At 39.7% G+C, this 20,125-nt stretch overlaps 2 protein-coding genes across 3 annotated transcripts; both read right to left on the bottom strand.

The window, feature by feature from the left end:
* Positions 1-14,862, bottom strand: pggt1b (protein geranylgeranyltransferase type I, beta subunit). The gene is made up of 9 exons (XM_058636257.1): positions 14,450-14,862; positions 12,843-12,961; positions 10,806-10,870; positions 10,520-10,671; positions 9,647-9,779; positions 8,415-8,460; positions 6,519-6,703; positions 5,387-5,495; positions 1-3,794 (listed from the first exon to the last, which is right to left on the bottom strand). Exons 1-9 carry the CDS (start codon positions 14,575-14,577, stop codon positions 3,628-3,630), a joined length of 1,104 nt encoding a protein of 367 aa, XP_058492240.1. The 5' UTR covers positions 14,578-14,862; the 3' UTR covers positions 1-3,627.
* Positions 14,863-15,014: 152 nt separating this feature from the next.
* On the bottom strand, positions 15,015-20,064 carry LOC131464017 (coiled-coil domain-containing protein 112-like). 2 transcript variants are annotated; one of them, XM_058636256.1, is made up of 14 exons: positions 19,860-20,064; positions 19,495-19,574; positions 19,276-19,397; positions 19,036-19,125; positions 18,851-18,926; positions 17,491-17,617; positions 17,184-17,300; positions 16,935-17,072; positions 16,499-16,611; positions 16,142-16,268; positions 15,826-15,993; positions 15,591-15,689; positions 15,342-15,460; positions 15,015-15,220 (listed from the first exon to the last, which is right to left on the bottom strand). In XM_058636256.1, exons 1-14 carry the CDS (start codon positions 19,902-19,904, stop codon positions 15,190-15,192), a joined length of 1,452 nt encoding a protein of 483 aa, XP_058492239.1. In that variant the 5' UTR covers positions 19,905-20,064; the 3' UTR covers positions 15,015-15,189. The 2 variants fall into 2 exon arrangements, with proteins under 2 accessions (XP_058492239.1, XP_058492238.1); XM_058636255.1 differs by lacking the exon at positions 19,860-20,064 and having other exon boundaries at positions 19,495-19,797.
* Positions 20,065-20,125: the final 61 nt, after the last annotated feature.

Below are 20,125 nucleotides of genomic sequence, written 5' to 3'. Positions count from 1 at the left end.
AACGTTAGTATGTGTTTTATTCGACATAAATACACTGCAAAGCTGGAGATGTCACGGCCCTGGAATACTATAATACATCACATACTGTACAAATATTTGCATGTCCAATTCCAAAACGATTCAGTTGTAAACATTATTTTTTTCATCATCTTGAGCACTTGCACGACAGAGGAGACACATTCATAGACACACGTATCTACACTCAATGTTTCTACACAGCATAGAAAAAATAAATTCAATTACATATTTTTTTTTTTTTCCTTTTGTTACATTATTTATTCTTGCAGTGGGTGTATTGGGTGGCGATGAAGCGATGGGCCACATGTGTGCCATTTTTTGAGTTAACAATCCTTTCACATCGCTGATCCCCTCCAAACAGCTGCACTGCAGCCTTCACTGGGGCATTAAGCCTCCGTCCCCTGTTTTCATGCTGTGGGGCACGTGAGCACGGACTGCAGTGAGACACAGCCAAAAAGGAGACATAACAGAACAAGTGCTGAGACGCAGCCTTTCGTCTGCGGCAAGTTTCAGATCCATCCGTCCAGTGTTTCATCCCTTTAAAGACGAGTATGCATTTATGAGTTCTGCCACAATTCCTTATTTTTGCCTCCTTGCCGGAATTACGTTATCGATCAGACGTGGAAGTGGTGGAGTGAGATTCTGGTAAAAATGACTTCTACCAGTCAGCTCTTAGTGCCCGAGTGAAGTTGGGACTTTAAAAGTAGATGTTTCCACTTCCTTAATAAATGTATCTTTCCTCACTTTCCTCTCTGAGGAACAATAATATTCAGACTACTCATCATAGCCACTGCTACACTCAAATGAAGCAAGCCGTATATGTAGAGGTTTGAGTTCATCTAGGGAGCAATGACCCCAAACAACGCTACTACACAAGGCACACGAGTCAAGTCTGAGCGAGTGGTCCTGCCATATGATTTAGCCTGTATTGTTCAAGTTCAATAGATCTGACTATCACCAGACTATCCTATGATAAATAACTCTGAGTTTAGCAGCAGCATGAATGTCTTGGCTTTATCTTTCTGAGGGGAAGGGTGGTGATTTTGTGATAACAAAATGTTTGTTAAAATAAAATATTGTGTTCAGTGAGAGTCACTGGAGAGAAAACCTATTATCTCAAGAAAAACAATGTCTTTAAATAAAACGATAAACAAAACAAAGGCTTCGGATCATCGGAGGTCTGGTTAGGGATCAGAGAGGAGACTCTAGCCTCCGACAGTTTACTCTTAATAATAGATGGGCCAAATAATTTATTTATTCACTGTGCCTCCCTCTGTTTCTTTTCTTCTTCTCTGCTTTCCTCTGACCTCCTGGTCTGGTTTCAAGTCTGAAAAGGAGGGCAACTTAGCGGGAAAATAGACCAGGTCAGGTGGGAGCTGGAGAACATCAAGGTGTTACACTCTTAATATCAAGTCAGATATTGGGCTAAACACAGCAAACTCCCACAGGATACAATATTGCAGACAGAGTATTTCTTTAAAAAAAATGCTGCGATAACACTTGCACCCCGCTTTAACTCGCAGGGTGCAGGTGTTAGCTGTGGTAAAGGTGTTATAATGACAGGATGTCACAGGGAGCTGGAGGAATCTGAAGCTGGTTAAGTTTCTTGCTGGGAAGTAGAGCACCAATTTATAAAGGCAAGAGGGGAGCTTGTAGGTCTTAACTTTATTTAGGATATTCACTGCCAGGTGTCAGTAGTATCAGCAGCAGCTTGGGCCAAAATGAATGCTTCCGTGGCCACAACTTTCTTTTTTTCTCTCCTCAATGAGGCGATACCTATAGTTCACAGGTTTCACTTAGTGAAAGCAGCCGCTGGACAAAAGAAACCAGTACAATTGAATAGCACAGCCATACTGAGGGTAGACTGGACTAACAATTGTAGCCTCTGTACGTCCGTTTTATCAGCGAGTGAAGAGCAGGTGGTTTTTTGTAGCGCAGAAAGATGGTCACTGCTAATTGGGAATGGAGGCATCACACATGCTTCGACATAAACAAGCCCTGACTAATCGAAACAAAGACCAGACAAACTCAGACTGGACACCATGATTACACTAAAAGCTTTATAAAAAGGAGGATCTTGTTTGGATGGCTCATTACTGTTTAAAATGATTACGTTTGCAAATGAGCATCTCTGCAGACAATGGGGTGGCACTTGAGAGCACTGTGCCCAAGTCTCATTGGAGGTAAACACCTCAGGACCAGACTTCACTTACAGTATGTACATTATTCTTTTGTTTTTGTATTCTTTGCACCTTTATTGTTCTGAGAATAACAGACATTTCCCAAAGTTACAACGCCAATGTCTGATTGATCTTTTCTACTATTGATTTCAGGCCAGAGGGAGCCTTGAAGGGAGGATGGTGAAGGAGGATTGCACAGAGCAGGAGTCAGGGGATGTTGGAACGGCATCTGCTGCAAAAACCGACAGCTACAACCTCTAGGGAATAAAATACCCCCCCCCCCCCTTCTTAGCGTATTCCCCTTAGGCCCAATCCATTTTTGTGTTATATTTAGAACAATTTTGAAGAGTTATCTGTGTTTTTTTGTGATCTGGCATGATACGACCTGAAGCTAAATGTGTTTTTTTTTTTTTATTTGTATTGCCCCAGCCATCATAGATGTGACTCCAGGGGTGATGGTTGGCTTCTCTAGCAGGTGTATTGTCAGTTCATATCTCTCTTGATCAATGAACAAATCCTGCAGTGGTGAAACCTAAGGACGCACAGGAGAGTAAAAACCGGCAGGCTGGCATCACCTTCGGGAGCTAAGAGCTCAGGGCTTTCAAGACGTTCAAGAGCCATATCAGGATGGAGACGTAAGAAGGGCAGAAAAGAAACAAGACAGAGACAAAGAAACAACCTGGAGGACTTTGATGTTAAACCGTTTTTTTTTTTTTTTGTCCGAGTGTTAATCTGAAGGAAAGAATAACGTTTTTTCATCAGATTCTCACCAAAATGACCACTGGGCTCATATTAGATTGTGCACAAAAATGAAAATTAATTTTGATCCATTTGTCATAGAATATAGGAACATTATTCATAAAAAACCTAGCTCTATGATTCACATTAAATGAGAACTGTCTGAAGTTACTCTGGGTAATTTAGATTTGTGGTAAGCCCTGATCAGATTTACAAATATGTAAACTTAAAGGACGTTTCTCGTGACCATGCGTCATTCGTACTAATCCTTGACAGAAATTTTTTACAACAGATTCTATTGCTGACAATGATGCTGAGGGTAAGCAGCAGACAAACATCATAATCTAAAGATTTGGCAAATTTAAGGCATCTGGAAGTTAAGTGACTTAAATTTGACTTTGTGGCACTTACTATTATTCCCACAAACGACACGTTATTAACTAATGTTACAAATAAAAAAGGCAGCAGAGTGTGGTGTGTGTGTGTATATGGTTGAAAGTGAACGCTAAATGAGCTCCGCAACGTTAATACTGTGTAACCAGAGTCTTAAAAAACCATCATGAATCCTGAAATAGGAAGGCCTCTCGTATGAGAGGCCAAACATATTCAAGACCAAGTTTAAAGTCCAGTTGCCTTTTTCGATGTTCCTGACTGAACCTGTTCAGAGGCAGACGTGTGGATCATCCTGCTGTCAGTGCTGTCTGCTGCAGCTGCCCGTGCTGTCCCTCCATGTCTGCTGCAGCTGCTGTAGGCGCTGAAAGGCTCTCTGGGTGATGTTAAGAGCTGGATGGACCTTCCTCAGGTTGGGCTCCCCGATCAGAGACAGACCACACAGTCCTAAGTAGGCATGGAGAGGGTCTGGAGCAAAAGAGGTAGAAGTGAAGGTGGAGGAGGCACAGTGATGAAGGAGTGAAAGAAAGGAGAGTAAGGACAAGAAACTAGGTCAGAGCCAGTAATATGCATCACAGCAGAAGCATCCAGAATAACCATACATCGGACAAAAATAACGCTCGTCACGTCACTCTCTTAATTACTGAACAGAACAGTGACCTAATTTCACAATGAAAATAATAATTATGCAAAAGCGGCACTGTTTTTGCTGGAATGCCCCCCCTTTAAGCAGGTTATAAATGATGCAGTTGTTGGCCCCATGACCCATTTCCCTCCCCAGGGACGAGTATAAAAGCTGTACAGCTCAGTAAATGGAGCAGTAATTGAATTATAATGAAATGACACATGATTGATCGCAGACATGAGAAAAAAAAACCAAAGCAACATTAGCTACATCAATCAGGATCCATTAGGACTCAAAGGCAAGGTTGATCGTAAAGAGGTTGGTCTAATGTTATAGATTGAGGATGTTTTTGATATTTGGATGTAGTGCAACAAACAGACAGAGGAAATGGTTACATATATGTTTATGAAGATGAAATGCTTCACTACCTGTATGGATTTCATTCAGAGAATATATATCTTACAGATGGTGCAAAATTGTGAGCAAACCATCACTTATTATATTAGATAAAGCTTTTGGAGAAACCATTTAGACTTGTTTTTGTGTCAATCTGGAAACTACAAGTTCAATATTCCCTCTTTTAGCTCCATCCATTCTCTCTCAATTCTTCGGGGACACATCTGGCTCTTTAGCATCTAAAAGCTCCACCGTGTTTCTCGGGCAAGTGGCTAACTGTGTCCGTCTGTCGTTTGATGCGGAGCAGAGAGTGTAACGCAAACTATGAAATACACAACAAGCAGGAACTCAGTAAAGCAACTTTGATTGGTCATCAAGACAAGAAAAGAGCTACACAAATACAGACCATTTACTTTCTTTTATTCTGCTTTTGTTTCCTCTCTATCTCTCTAGACCAGCATGACAGGGACTGATTGAGTACACCCAGGTCCAATGTTATTTGCAGCCATTCTGCAGCACAGTTCCTTTTATTTTTCAAAAACTCCTTTGTTCTGTATGCATTTATGAGGCTTTGTCAGTGCAGCATCTGCTTTGTATCATTGTTTCCTCCTGCCCATCTTCCCCGCCCGGTTCTTGTAATGCGAGGAGCTCGATGCGCTGTGTCCTTGGGCTACCGATGCACAATCACCTCATCAATTACACATTACAACGGCAAGCGAGAGCACACACAAACACATGCACACAGGCATGTACACCCCTGAAGTTTAAGGTTTCAAGAGCTTTTTTCATTCAAAGCAAAAACTGCCAACCACAACTCCACCCTGACCTCTGTGCACCTGTGGAGGGCAGGGTGAAAAAAAATGCTCTTCTGAAAACAGACAAAGAGGCCGAAACTCTTAGTCCTGGCATCATTGTGTCTTAAACGTCGCCTCTTTCAGGCTTAAATGTTCGTCATCCTGCTACTGTCGTTCTTTTATTTGCACTCAGTCTGATGACGGCATTCACTGCGAGATGTTCATGTGAAAGTTAAATCATTTACCTGGATGGCTGTCGGGCCATTTGGCAAATCCCCCCACCAACCGATCCTGCGTGGACAGGATGAAGCTTCTATTCTTGTCAAAGTTTGTAAACTGGAACACGTCTAACAGCTGGCACAGCAGCGTGAGAGAGTGAGAAAAGGAAAACACAAATCAAAGACTTAATGATATTCAATCTGTAACATTCTTGTGTGTGTGTGTGTGTGTCTTACTCATAGCCGTTTAGCTTGCTATCTTAGGTATGTGTGTATGTATCTCATAGTTATGAATCTCATGCCAAAGGGTTTGTTCACAGGTTTTCAGGGGTGTCTGTACTGTAAGATAAGGACAGTTTTAGTAGACACACTATTTGTGTGTGTCTTTATGTTTGTTACCTCTTTAGGACTTTTTCTGCCATACACACTGACCTTGTCAGGGCCAGTGGTCCTCATGGAGACCAAAACCTGGTCCTAATGAGGCAGAACCCAATTTCTGAGGAACTGGTTAAAGAAATACTTCACCAATTTGCATTTAGCTTTGTATTGAATAGGGGTAGTATTTTTGAAAAAGTGTGCTTCCCAACCTCAGTTTCCCCTGAGTCAAGGAATATCTTCATTCTTTTTTTTGTTACGTGCCCACCAGTGACATTGGTCCAAGCCTTGAAACTGCAACGCTAATTCCGCACATTTTAGACCCACTCGTATAGGGACAGGACCTCATTCTTAGAAAGTAAACAGTGTCCGCCATCTTTGCTAACAGTTACACTAACAGGACCAAGTGTCACTGGTGGGCATTAGTACAATAGCACTCGTACAAACAAAGCTAAATGCAAATCAGTGAAGTATTCTTTTAAGTTTAGGACATAAGTCAGGCATTAACGGGTTATGATTAAGGTTATGGATAATGCTTTGTTTCGGCGGTCAAAATGTCAAATGCAGTGTCCCATTGAAGAATAGCTGTGCAACCCTGTGAGTGTGTGTTAGTGATATCCGTCCTATTTTTAAAACTCGGCATGTTATTCGGTTCACATCCTGCCCCCCTTTCCCATGGGAAAAACGGTACAAAAATGCTTAAATCAACTGAACAGGTTAACACACGCCAGAGTGCAGGGCATAATGTGAATTAAGTGTATCTTTTACACCTCCGACTCCGTACCTCTAGTGTAGCTCCCACCCAGAAGGAGTAGCATGTGTCTACAGGCTTGTTTGGGCGCCCGTGGAAGCCGTTCTGCTGCCTCATGATACACCAGCGCCGTATCCTGTTCAGCTCCGTCTGACTCAGTGCCTCGTCCAGCCGACCCATTAAACACAGAGAGGCTATTGCACAATAAGTCCATCCACCTGCAGAAACCGACAGAGAGGTGCTTTACATATACAGTATATATATATATATATATATATATATATATATATATATATATATATATATATATATATATATATATATATATATATATATATATATATATATATATATATATATATATATATATATATACACATATATATATATACAATAGACAGACACACACACACAGGTATATATTAAATATGGACTGTGCACATAACAATACTGGAATAAATACAAAGCTTACATCTTACATACAACTAGATGACTAAATGGAAATGCAGAAAACAGAGGTTTTGCTTCCCCCCTTTCACTGTGAAATAAGTATAGAGTGAGCTTAAGTTATGTAAACATATTCAGAAATGTGGGCACAAAATGTAATCTTTATGCAATTTATACTACATTTGGTGGGGCCAATATCAACAATTTCTTCACCAGCATTTTGAAATTAAGATTTGGGACTGAAAGGATTCCCACATTCGCACAAACACGGGTGCACTTATTGACCGATGACAACCTGTTATCAGTACAGCCACAAGAAACGGCCATCAGTCACCATCTACAACCCATCTGTCAACTGCTTCCATTATTACTTTGCCCTCAACCCAAGCCTTAACATCACCAACATGTCTGTCCACTTATCTGCATTTCTGTGTGTCCATGTATGTGTGAGATAGAGAAGACAAAGAAAAGAGAAGGTGACATGTGCGCGTCAGGGAACGTAAATCTGTCACACATGGCACTTGTCTTTAATCAGCTCACTATACATCTGCTGGAGCCACAAGAAGATCAGGAGGTAAATATAAATCTGAATGTGACAAGACGGGGAAATTCAACACCGTTTACTCCAATAGTAGATTTGAGGCCTTTATATCATCATATGCCTTTAACATTAAAGCCAAATATTCCCTTACGGGCCTCGTGGAAACAAACAAGTACATTTAATGTAAAAATAATCATAACTAGAGTTTATAGCCTAAATGAAGAGGAATGTAGGTAGAGTCAGGTCATAATTACACACACCAGTGCAATTATCTACCAAAACAAAAAGTGCACATTTACAGAATACAGCGTGGGAGGTCTTGGTGCACAGTGAACACACATACAAGGTTGGATTGCAAATGAGCATTTACTAAATAAAGGCTACTGTGTTGCTTTAATTCACAGACGAATACATTTATCACAAGGAGGAAAATCCTTAAGATGAACTGTGATCAGTCCCTGGTTTTAATTTGACATGTACACATTACACAGGAAATGCTACCTCCTTCACCATGTCAGAAAGGCAACTATGGAAGCAGCTCATCTAAATGTGAGGGTGTGAGTTCATAGGATGAAGGCCTTTGTGTTGGAATAATAAGGTTTAATTTGAGTGAGTCGGGATTAAAGAGGACAATGTAGCTACAGAGATGGATTTCAATGGCTAATCCTTTAAACCAGTTATTCCCAACAGCCACTTTCATGCCATCTAACATGAGACGCCAACACACTGAAAAAGCATTTGATCTGATATTAACTGTTTCTGGAAAAAAATCACAATTCATCCACAGACAGGTCTATAACATCTGGGCTGACAACTGTGTTCATTTTTACCTCTACAGCTGTGACTTCACAAACAATTCCTCTAATGCACACAAAGGGTTCACACTCGTAAGTCTCATATCTGTAACTACGTATAAAGCAAAAGAAGTTGATCATACTCACCATGTGACTCTCTCCCAGCTCCCTGACCAAACCCATTGTCGTATGACTGCGGACAGGACAAATAAAATGATGTTTATCTAGATAAAGCAAATGTCAAGTAACAGCTTGAATCAAGAGCTGGTCATTAAATATTCAATTATCTTTATCAGGATACACAGGGAGGCTCGGTATTGGCGATCATTTATGAGAATATAAATTATCTTATTGGGAATAAATCTACCTCCTGTGAAAAGTCAGTGGCCGACTTTGCTCGGCCCGTTTACACCACTGTATTTTAATGTTGTTGATAATGGTGTTACTTGGTATAAAAGGTTTGAGAACTACTGCTCTACAGCCTTGTTTCGGGTTTAATAAATGTGGTTACCACTTTTTAAAGAAAGTAAATTATGTGTTCATGAATGTGAAAGATTCAATGAAATATCTTTTCTCTTAAACTGAAACGCATGTGACACAACAGATGGCAGATGGTCGCTTGGGAAAAACTAACATTCTTTAATTCCTCTATGCCTCTGTGTCTGGTCAGACCATAACAATGAGGTTAGTAGATGGATACCTGGCACCAAACACAAGTGAAACTTCCAGTGTTCCCAAAACTCTTCCAGTAAACCTTTCCAGTAACACATAATTTTACATTCACCAGCAACTTACTTGCTTTGCCAAAGACATTTTGGAATCTACATACTAGTATGTGGTCAGAGGCTAAAAACGGTTTTCAGTTATGATTTACAGTTACATGTTAATGAACAAAGAGAAAACAGAAGGACAGTGTGCACACGCTCACGTACAGGAAGGAACTATGTAATGAAACACTCTTGTGTTGAATGTTGGAGCAACAGATAAGATGAAGGTGAAGGAGTGAAAGGGATTATCTCTTTGTTCTGGGAGGTTTGAGCTACAGACACACGAGCATTAAGACAATTGCTGCATAGGACTGCAGTGCTTCCATGCATCTAACCCACATCCCATAGAAAAACAAACATTGAGGTTGAATTAAACATTGTTTAAAAAAATGTCACTCAAGTGCCACATATCAAGCTTCTTTCTTTCCTGGTGGGGAGGGGAAAACTGTCTCTAACATCTTTAAGATTACAGTGCACCACTCAGCTGCCTCCATTTATTATACATGTAAGTATTTCAAGGCGCAGCACCACCTCCTGGGGGTGGGTGGCCTCTTGTTGTTGATGTTTTGAATGGTGCAAAGACAGTGGTCAAGGTTGTTAAAATCAACTCACCAAACTTCCCCTGATGTACTCTATGGCCTTCTGGATGTCCATGCCTGACCAGTCGTCCAGCATGTAACAGATACTGGCAGCACAGTAAATAAAGCGAATGTCATTTTCACTTCCTTCTGGCACTGCATAGAAACTGGAAGCAAGAGGACGGACAGAACAAGAGGGATTAAGCCGAGTGTTCATAGTCGAGATTTGTAACAATTAAATCACATCATGTCAGATTTATAGAAACAGTATATAACTCAATGTACATTAACAAACCACATAATTAGGCACGTCTGTTTAACTGCTCTTTAACAGAAATGTGTAATCAACCAATCACATGGCAGCAACTCCACGTAGACATGGCAAAGACAACCGGCTGAATTTCAAACTGAGTATCAGAATAAGAAAGAAAGGTGAAAGTGACTGAGTGTGGTACGTTTGTTGGTGCCATACAGGTTGGTCTGAATATTTCAGAGTATTTACAGAGAAAAAAGGTCCAAAAGAGAAAAAATATCCAGTGAGCAGCAGTTCTCCGAGTGAAAAAGCCATATTGATTTACAGAGGTAAATGGAGAATTGCCAGACTGGATTGAGATGGTAGTTGGGCAACAGTAACTCAAACACTGTAACTATAAAAACACTCATTACCACCAAGGCAGGCAAAATACCAGAATGCACAACATGTGAAACCTTGGAGAGGATGAGAAGAACATTTTAGTTGGAGCCCTGTGTGACTGTGGACACATTTATCAGCCACGCATGATATATACAACGTACGACCAGGCAGCCCTGAGTTATGTCCGCCCTGGTTTAGACTGCTAGGGTGCACATCACCTCCGTTATATTTGATTTAGAGTGTGAGAGCGAGTTGGTGTTCAGGCGCACTCACCTGCCGTCCTCCAGCTGCAGCGCTCTGAGACCAGCCAGACAGGCCCGTTTGTTAACTCGGCTGAGGTCGTCTCCCAGTATGAGCAGCGAGCACAGGCCAGTGTAGGTCATGGCCACATGACCACTGTCGTATGGATGGAGAACACCAGGACCCTAAACAATATATCAAACATCACATATAATAAATGCAAATACAGTGGAAAGACAAAGTTTTGGCTTTGTATTATTGATACATTGACAATAATGTGACAGAGACGGACGGATGTTACAGCTGTGGGGTTCACTACCTTTGTGCTGTAAGGAATTCCAATATGCGACGAGCCTCGAAAACCACAACGACTCAGGTTAGATTCTGTAAGAGAAGAAAAGGGAGAGAGTAGATTATGTAAGAAGGGTTTTTGATTGGTGCAGTCTATCTCACAAATTAGGTCTCAGCAAGGTGCAGCCAAGTGGTACAATAATCATATACAGGCTACAAAGTGTGCTGCAGCCACCTAGTGGTCAATTTAGGAACAGAGTGCACAGCAGGTGTAACAGTCATACTGTTAAACAAAACCTACACAAAGCCAGTATAACTGAATATTTGTATTCCTCAGATTTTAGTATCTGATTATTAATGAAGTTGAAGAATTCCTAGAAAACCTATTTTCATTTTGTGATTATGATTTATTGTTTGCAGTCAATTGAATTAATTTCAAATCAAATATACATCTCAAACTATTTCATAGACTGGATTGTCTGAGTAAATGTATTTATATTTAAAACTCCAACATTTCTACCTGTAATACTGAATTCAGAACAATACATTTTTGATACCAATTTTATGAAATTTAACAAAAAATTAGATTCCACATTAAATTAAAATTCTCAAGTTTTAGCAGGTGCTTCTTGCTGTTGAATATGGAGCAACGTTCTTCTCTGAAGTTTGGTCGATACCAAAAAAAGTGTTGAAGTTTGATTATCAGCTCTATACACCAACACATGTTTTAAGTCTCAATAATGTTAAACAAAAACAAAGGCATTTTTATTCTGATCACACATTGGAAAATCTCTGAAGTTGCATTTTCACATCTAATGATGATAAGAAACCGTACAGACACCAAACATATGGCAACAGCAAAAAAAATGAAAGCAATCAAGTCGCAACATGATTTCTGCTGATATTTTGAATAATTAATTGACTGGGCATTTGAACAGATGGCACAGAATGGCTTGTTAGGAGAAAAATCTCATTAAATATTTAGAGTCCAACTTTTCCCAGATGAACAGACGCCCAGTTGGAACAGATCAGGTGCAGAGGACACCTGCAGGCTAATATCTGCTTCACTTTAATAAGAAGTTGCACACTTACGCACGCTTGACAATTTGATGTTTGCAGAAAACCCCCTTTAGGCCAATACCTCTAATGCAGTGTTGGCTACCCAGCCAGTTATCCTACTTTCCATCAGTCATCAAGGTACATTAAATGGCATTAATGGAATAATTATCTCATATGCTTCAGTGATACACCATTTGCACAGCAGCCATTTTGACAGTTCACACAGTGGTAAATTCACAGGTGTAAATGATCAAAGTGTCAGGGTGCATGCTGGCTCTCTGTCACACATTCCTGACATACATGAACTGTACATAGCCACTGTAAATATTATCAGAAACACCTGTGCTGTCCTGCAAAAGACTACTGTGCAAAGGGCACATTGTTTCAGCATCTGTGTATGACCATTCACTCATACAGTGTATGCCAGAATGTGCACCAATTAAATGTTATTTTTATAGCAACAACAGTTGGAACCATTGTTGCTATACAAGTACTTGGTGACAAAGGAGAGGAAAAAAACTCCCTTATATCAGATAAAATATCTGGTAAAACTATCATCTTCATCTGTATGGACCAGTTTTACCAAGTTGCCCAATTACAGCAATTGCATCTACCACCTGTACAGTTTTATGTAGATGACCACTTCCTTTTCACACACAGCTTTCAAATCCTTGCTTTTTGACAAAAACAAAATGTCTGTTGGTTAGATTCTACTCCCTTACACAACTGTTTGAAAGAAAAGCTGAAGCTGACAGACTACTCTTTACTCTGCAGTGCAGCAGGTGACACAAGGTAAATTAATTGTTTTCGAAGCCCTGTGTGTCATGAGTAAACATGCTTTATTCATCTTCCTTTGCTGGTTCCAAACCTTTGATTTACCACTTCATTTTTTATCATCAATCTTATTGACAATGAATACTTGTAGTGCAAAGCTTTTAACAGCAAACTGTGGAAACACATTTTGTTTCACAGTTGGGGTGAAAAGGTGTGAAGATTCGAGACTTACGGTCCTCTGTTGGCAGCACCTGTAGTGAGTAGATCCATTCAATCATCATGTTCCTATCAATCACATCAAGGGCATCCAGCACATCCAGACCAGAGAGGGCAAAAAATATGATTGTTAACCTGGAGAGAAAGAAGGCAGAGAGCAGTTTACGCGTTTCATACTTAAGATTTATTTACAGACTTGATGCATGGGGGGGGGATCAATACAAGCTGTAAACATTAAATATCACATAAATGCTTCACAAAGTTCTTTCTATAAAGAGAGACAACAGTGGTTCTGATGGACACACAGGACTGCCAGTCTACAGGAATCATGGCCCTGTTCAGAATTAACATCACATACAGACAGTCTTATGACTGTGAGACTGTTCACACCTGGTGTTAAAGTAGGTCCTGAATGATTGGATATGATGTTTCTGCCCCTTTATTTAAATACACACTAGTGTCATAGCTGTGTGGATCAGATGACATTGGCTGAAGATGCAGTCTCTAATCTGTCCTGAGGAAGGATTGTGTTGGGAGTTTGTGTATTGGGAGTGTTCAGCCTGTGATCAGATCACTCAGGATGGATGTTATTACCAGCACTAAACTGGTTCCATGTCAGTGGTGTGAAATTATTTAAGCTAAAAGAAAAACAAAAAAAAGGTGTATCATTTTGTTCATGAAATTTTTTTTTATTTCTTTATGAGGGTAGAATATATGCTCTTAGTTGTTAAAGGGTGATAAAAGCTGTATCAGCTTGATACTCAGGTTCTGATATCAATATGGGACACAAAAAAGTGGTATCAAGACACTGCTACTGTAAATGAGATCATGTTCAATCCTGATTCAGCAGTGATTGTTTGTTTTCAGTCCCAGCTGTGGAGACATTGGTACTGATTCAGTTTTAATGATTTCTTTCATTATATGGAGCAAAGAAACCAGGAAATATTTACATTTAATGGTTGACGATTAATGGAGTAATTGTTTCAGCAATGTATTATAAATTATTTTGTACCTACACCCCATTTATTTAACATGTTCAATTTCTGTGTTGTTGTATTACTCTTTAGTGGATTGTGAAAGTGAAATGAGGTTTGAACTGAACTGAATGTCTATTAATGACTATAAATGTATCTGATTTTTGCAACTAACCAGTGCTAATGTAAACACCGGGACATGCACATTAGACTAAGGCATAATTTAACACAACTCAAAAATAATGTTATAAATACATAATGGGTAATACTGATAAAGTTATGTGGCTCATACTTTCATATTTATCTGTTGGTTAAGTTCGACCAGCAGAGGCAGCTAATCAAAGTTGAGAGATGTTTAAGTACACAAATGGAGAAGTGGATTAAAATAAACATTTCATTGCTAAACGAGCCTTATTTCCGTGACTATACTACATGATGACTAATACGTGTGACAGGGCGTCGTGCCCTTGCTGTACAGTTAGTTTCCTGTTTTACTCCAATCACAACTTCACTGCCCAGACTAATGTTAGCAAGTAGGCTAAGCTAAAGTAGCACCTCCATTCAAAGCTGCTAGTGAGCCACAGCTAGCTGAGATGCTAGTCAACAACTATGTAAACCACAGCCGCTTTGCGGATTCCAGTGAACTTACCTGGTAGTTTCCAGTGAGGCGTATCTCTCTGGAAGCACTTGAAGTGTTCTCTGGAAGAACCGAACATGTCGATCTCTTAAAAAGTCTATTTGCTCAAATTCTTCCAACTGACTCTCCTCCTCCGCCATCTTTGCATCCGCACCTATGAGGAATCACTTCCAGTACCTCTGTCTTTCAAAATAAAACGACAAAATCACAGCGCGATGTGCAGAGGTTCTCATTGACGACACAACCATAATAGCTGGTTCACAAAGCTTTTATAAGTCTGTAATTGCATAAGTAACAATACATGTCAAATACAGCCCGTGGCCAAGTGGAAAGGGAACTTGGTACCCAACCCCCAATGCTCCCCGGGCGCTACTCAGTGTGGCAGCCCACTGCTCCTAATTCTAGGATGGGTCAAATGTAGAGGAATACTTTCCCTAAGGGGATTAATAAAATTAAATTCTTTAATTCTTTACAAATAAAGTAAAATATACAACATTAATATTAAAGTACAACATCATCCTTCAGGAATGTTGCACAATAATTGAATAACAGGAAATGGAAATACTAAAGCACACAATTTGAGGGAATTTACAACAAAACCACTTTTCTTTTATTGTAACAGTTTTGTAAAAGTATAGGCTGCCAAAAAACAAACAGCAGCAGAAATGATGGCAACATCTATAATGAATAATAAATTATGACATAGTGAAATGTATTTCACGGCAGCTTGAGTGGCTTCCAATAACTGCTCATCACAGGCCTTGTCTCCAAGAAGGAACAGCTCTGCAACAGAAGAAAAGAAAAATGAATACATTTTTAGTGATTAAATCAGCAATCACCCAAAAATATTCCTTAAAAGAGACGTAATAGAGTGACAAGTAAAAAAAAGCAGACACAGTGAGACCTGTGAAACATCTGTAGTAGAGGTCCCCCTCCTGAAGGTCCAACGTGCTTCATTCGCTCCTCCCATCCCTTAGTGGGACGGGTAAGTCTGGAGGGATCTCTGCTGACGTGACCATCCACCTAAATAATAATCATAATAAAAACATATAAACAACCATCTACTAAACCCACAACCCTGTTTATTATAGGTGTTCATAAGAACTGATGATAACTTATATGTGGCTGATTTGTTAATCGTACAGCCTTGTACCTTTTCCTTCAACTTAACAGCAATTCTCTTCTGTCTTTCCTCTTCCTCTTTTTCCCTCAGCTGTTTCTCTTGAAGCTTTGCCTCCACCCTGTGAAGATCCTGCAGACAAGCAGATACAGTTTTTATATTCTACCCAGCACTGCCAAAACCTTGTTTAACAAGTCTCCAAATCCTGGTCCTTAAAAGAAGTGTAACACCAGGCACTCTGGGATGATGTCTCTGTAACTCCTTGTACCCTTTCATTAAAGCGTTTGATCCCCTTTGTTGCCTCTCTCCTCCTCTCATTCATCTCCCTCAGTTCCTCCTCTCTCCTCCACCTCTCCTGTTCCTCATCCTCCTCTCTCTTCTTATGTAGCTCCTCCTCAATGATCAGCTTCACCTCCAGCTGGCGGTGTCGTTCTTCCTGATAAACAAGATGACAATACGTTTGATCAGTTAAGGTAAATAAACAACTGTAACAAATACAGCAAAATACACTGTACGCTATAAACCAAATACAAATGTTACATAACCACAATAATGTGACTTTTCTCAAACAGCCACACAGTCACCTTTTCCTGTCTCCTCTTTTGTATCTCCTCCAACGTTCTCTGTTCCTCTTCCTGTTCTGCTTTCCTTCTCCTCTCTTCTCTCCACTGCTCCAGTTGCTGTACCGTCTCTCTCCTCTCCTCTTCAGTCCTGAAACAGAAGAGAAATTAACACAATAAATCACAGACGGCACTAAAGCGAAAACCAAAAAAAGACTATGAGCTAATGAAACCTGAACATTCATCTACATTTAGACCAACAAATCTAGTGCTCGCTGCACTCGTAAAATATTATGATTTTACTGCTTTAGCCATGGAATCAGTGCATACATCAACTTCCTTTAATTGTCTTTTCTTTAACGCTTTCTACATGTAACTCACCTGTGTTGCTGGACCTGAGTCTTGGCCTCCTTCTCCCTCCTTTCTGCCTCTTCCTGACTCTGTATTCTGCTCTGACGTTCCTGATTTTTGCTGGCTTTCCACCGCTGAATAGCCTGAGTATGGTAGGAAGGTAAGTCATGTTTATAAAGAATAAAGGCTGTTCTAATCAAGGTTAACAAAATAAGAGCTTATACTCATGAAAGCCAACGGCTTCATAGTTTACGTTTAACTACACATTTTACATGAAGCAAAAAGGGCAAATATGTTGCATATTCATTCACTAATCTACATATTGATCTGGCAATTTTGATGATGCTCAAGGTTCCAAAAGGACTGTTTTTTGTTTGTAAATACACAAATGAGGTTTCATTTCCAAACTGACAACACACTATCTGCACATGTTTTGTTCTATTCTGTTTTTTTTTTTGTCCTCTACCTCTCTCTTTCTGTCCTGCAGACAGATCAGCTGCTGATGCCAGTCCTCGTGTTGCTCTATGTCCTCCAAAGTTTTATCAAGCAGGTAAAGACTGGCCTCTTTCCTGTAGGCTGGTTGCCCACTGTACTTTGTCCAGACCTGTGTATCATACAGATAAGAGTCAGACATGGCAATGTTAGTGTTTACAGTGTGTGATGATCTGCAAGTGGAGGATCAGATTATTGAGACAGAATGACAATAGTGTCTTACTTTCAGGAAGGCTTGGTGGTCATATTGGTCCCAGCCACCATAAGGGCCTCCTGTCTTCTGCAGGAAAGCTTCCAGTGCTCTGACCTCTGCAGGCAGGTCATTGTCTGGGGGTTTGGTCTTATTGGAAAACACATGAGGGGCTGAAGGAGTCAGAACTCTGAATGCCCTTAGAAAAAGGTCACTTTCACATCATTTCATCATTTTATGTTTCAACATTTTTATAACTTGTTTTTGGCAAATTATTTATTCAAACGCACACATTTGTTATGAACAAAGAGAATCAAGGAAGGAATGAAGGAAGACTAACCTTATCAGAGTGAGATGTTGGTGGTGTGGGGTCTGATTTGAGAGCAAGGATCCAGTTTTCAATCCTCCTTTCATAAGCAGTGACCTCTTGTCTACATGTCCTCTCCTCCCTAAGAAGTGCCTCATAGCTAAGAAGCAGAGACACATAAACAGTAATTAATTACTCTCACATTAAATGTGCACTGTAATAAATTGTCTTACAGTGCATGTAATTATTTGTGACATGGAGCACTGCCATAAACAGAACACAGGCTCTTGTACTGTATCTTTGACTGCTTTTACAGTATGTTTATAAGAACCAGTAATTACTTGGCTCCTGTAGTGTGTGCATCCTTTTTTTTTATTTATTCAGTGTAACAACACTTGTTGGAAACCAAAACATTACGACCTAGAACTAAATCAACGCTAATTTGAGAGTATTATTTGAATGAATTAAGTATACTGTTTGTTGAAAAGCTATTGTGTTAAGGGGACAATTTCGTTTTTTTTGAAGTGTGGGTGTAGGAAGAATTATGAACACTGACTTTTCCAAACATGCCACCAAGCGTAAAAAAACATTTCTGTGAAACAGCCTGGGAATCGGACACATGCTGTCACTGATAACATGGCTGCCAGCAGGGACAGACTGGAAAACAGATTTTCACCACTCAACAAAATACTCACCTATTAAAATATACACCTGCTGAAGTCTAATATATCCTAAGAATATGTCTGCCACTTCTTTCTCGCTGTGACAAAGCCTTTTCCAGGAGCAAATTTAAGTTTGTAAACTATTCTTCCTGTTTTTAAAGCTCGTCAAGACTCACTTCTTCTCCTTGGCCGCTGTTTTCTGTTTTTTACGAACTTTACTTGTGTTTTATGTTATTTTAATGTTACTGTACAGCATTTTGGGCAACTGCGTTGTTTTTAAATGTGCTCTATAAATAAAGTGGATTGGATTGGATATTGGATATTCTCTCCCCAGTACACAGGAGTTATTGATCCACTGCTGCCTCCATCAGATTTTAAATATGTTACTCTGTAACTTCAGTGCTTGAAGTCCTTTGTTTGGATTGAGATTTAGCTAAGTGACACAAACTTACAGCTTCTATGTCCCTGTGAGTTTAAAATGCCAATTTTCTTTATGAATGTTGATACAGGAGAGTGAGCAGTTTAAAAACTTCAGTTTACAGCAGAAAACTAATTGTTGTCTAATGGTGAAATAAAGAAGCCAGGGCTGGTTCATGAGAAGGGCAGCACGCTTGGAAAAGTCAGTGTTGAAAATGTTTTCTGATGTGTACTGAACTATGCCTTTAAATTTCACAGTATATCTATTTCGATGAGTTGAGCTTGGTACATATTTGTTTAGTGTGTCCTGTTACCATGAGCGCTGTTCCTCTTTAAGGGTGTTAATGGAGATTTCCACCTCTGACATTATTTCTTTAAGTCGTTCAATCACTGAAAACACAAGCAGAAGTTACATTTTATTGTGAATTGTACGTTAAAATACAATCACCGGCACCTGATACATGAATAGAGCAGAACATTAATGCTTGATGTTACTTACACTGAGGGGTTGGCTTCACATCCACCAGCTGTCTCTGAAATTTCCTCACACCATTATGCATCTTCACCAGTTGCTTTTGAAAATTAATTCCTGAAGAAGAAAAAAATCTTACAGCACATGTTCAACGGTGTATTTAAACATACTGTAGGTTGTGTTGTTGTTGTTGTGTTGAAACCTGTGTTGACTTCCTTATCAACTGTTAAAAGGGAAATATTATATTTAAAACACATAAACACTTACTGTCTGCATTTCTCTCTTCCTCCAGCCCTTTCCCATACCCTTCCAGTTCTGCAGAATAAAATGTCCAGTCATTCTTTCTGCACTGGATACTCAGTGCAATCTCTTTCTCTAACTTTTCAATCCTGTGAAGAGGAAACAGAACAGCTGAATGAAAATGAAACATTCTCAGCCAGTGACAACAACAAATTGGTAAAAATGTTTCACTCCTTTTGAACTCACTGCCTCCTGTTTATCTCGGCCTCCCTGATGAACTGAGCAGCTTTCAGTCTGTCACTGTCATGGTCACTGCTGCTGTCTGCCTGCTCACAGTCATGGAACAAATATATAACAACTGTACATTCATAATAGACCTGGAGCCACAACACAAAAACAAAACAAAACAAAACACACAGGGGTGCATACATTTTCGGACAGCGAAGTTAAAACTACATGTTTGACTAAGACGACGCAACAAACGGTAACTAGTCAGCGGTTCAACAGAATACAGTTATAAACGTTTAACATAGTTACAATGTTTGCATTGTATATATATATACATATATATATGTCAGTTTTTGAACAAATAAACGGTTAGAAGTAGCTACCTTTGAGTGTTTATCAGCAAAGCGAGCGGTTGCTAGGGCGGCCATGTTTCCAACTGTGTGAAAAAAAAACTTTATTTAAAAAAATAGAAGAAGCAACATTTCCTTGTAGATCACCTTTCATACCAGTAGAGGTCGCTAAACACCATTAATGTCGAAACCAGAAAACCCAGTTAATCTTGGACACCGTTTCTTCTTTTAGACAAAAAAGATGTCAAACGTTTGCAAACGGAACCTCAAGGAAAACTAACCGTTAGTCAAACTCTTTC

The sequence above is a fragment of the Solea solea genome, chromosome 8, assembly GCF_958295425.1.
Source record: "Solea solea chromosome 8, fSolSol10.1, whole genome shotgun sequence".
NCBI classification, from domain to species: Eukaryota; Metazoa; Chordata; class Actinopteri; order Pleuronectiformes; family Soleidae; genus Solea; species Solea solea.
This window is presented reverse-complemented; position numbering and strand designations above follow the sequence as displayed.

Bases quoted from the DNA above. Each gene is read 5' to 3' on its own strand.
- pggt1b (XM_058636257.1), bottom strand. From the start codon at position 14,577: ATGGCGGAGGAGGAGAGTCAGTTGGAAGAATTTGAGCAAATAGACTTT. The intron at 10,871-12,842 runs GTAAGTCTCGAA...CTTCTCTTACAG, and splicing joins GGTGCTGCCAACAGAGGACC to AATCTAACCTGAGTCGTTGT. The intron at 8,461-9,646 runs GTGAGTTGATTT...TCCTGTCCGCAG, and splicing joins AGTACATCAGGGGAAGTTTG to TCATACGACAATGGGTTTGG.
- LOC131464017 (XM_058636255.1), bottom strand. From the start codon at position 19,679: ATGTATGCACCCCTGTGTGTTTTGTTTTGTTTTGTTTTTGTGTTGTGG. The intron at 19,398-19,494 runs GTGAGTTCAAAA...TCCTCTTCACAG, and splicing joins GCCGAGATAAACAGGAGGCA to GATTGAAAAGTTAGAGAAAG. The intron at 19,126-19,275 runs GTAAGTGTTTAT...TTTCTTCTTCAG, and splicing joins GGAAGAGAGAAATGCAGACA to GAATTAATTTTCAAAAGCAA.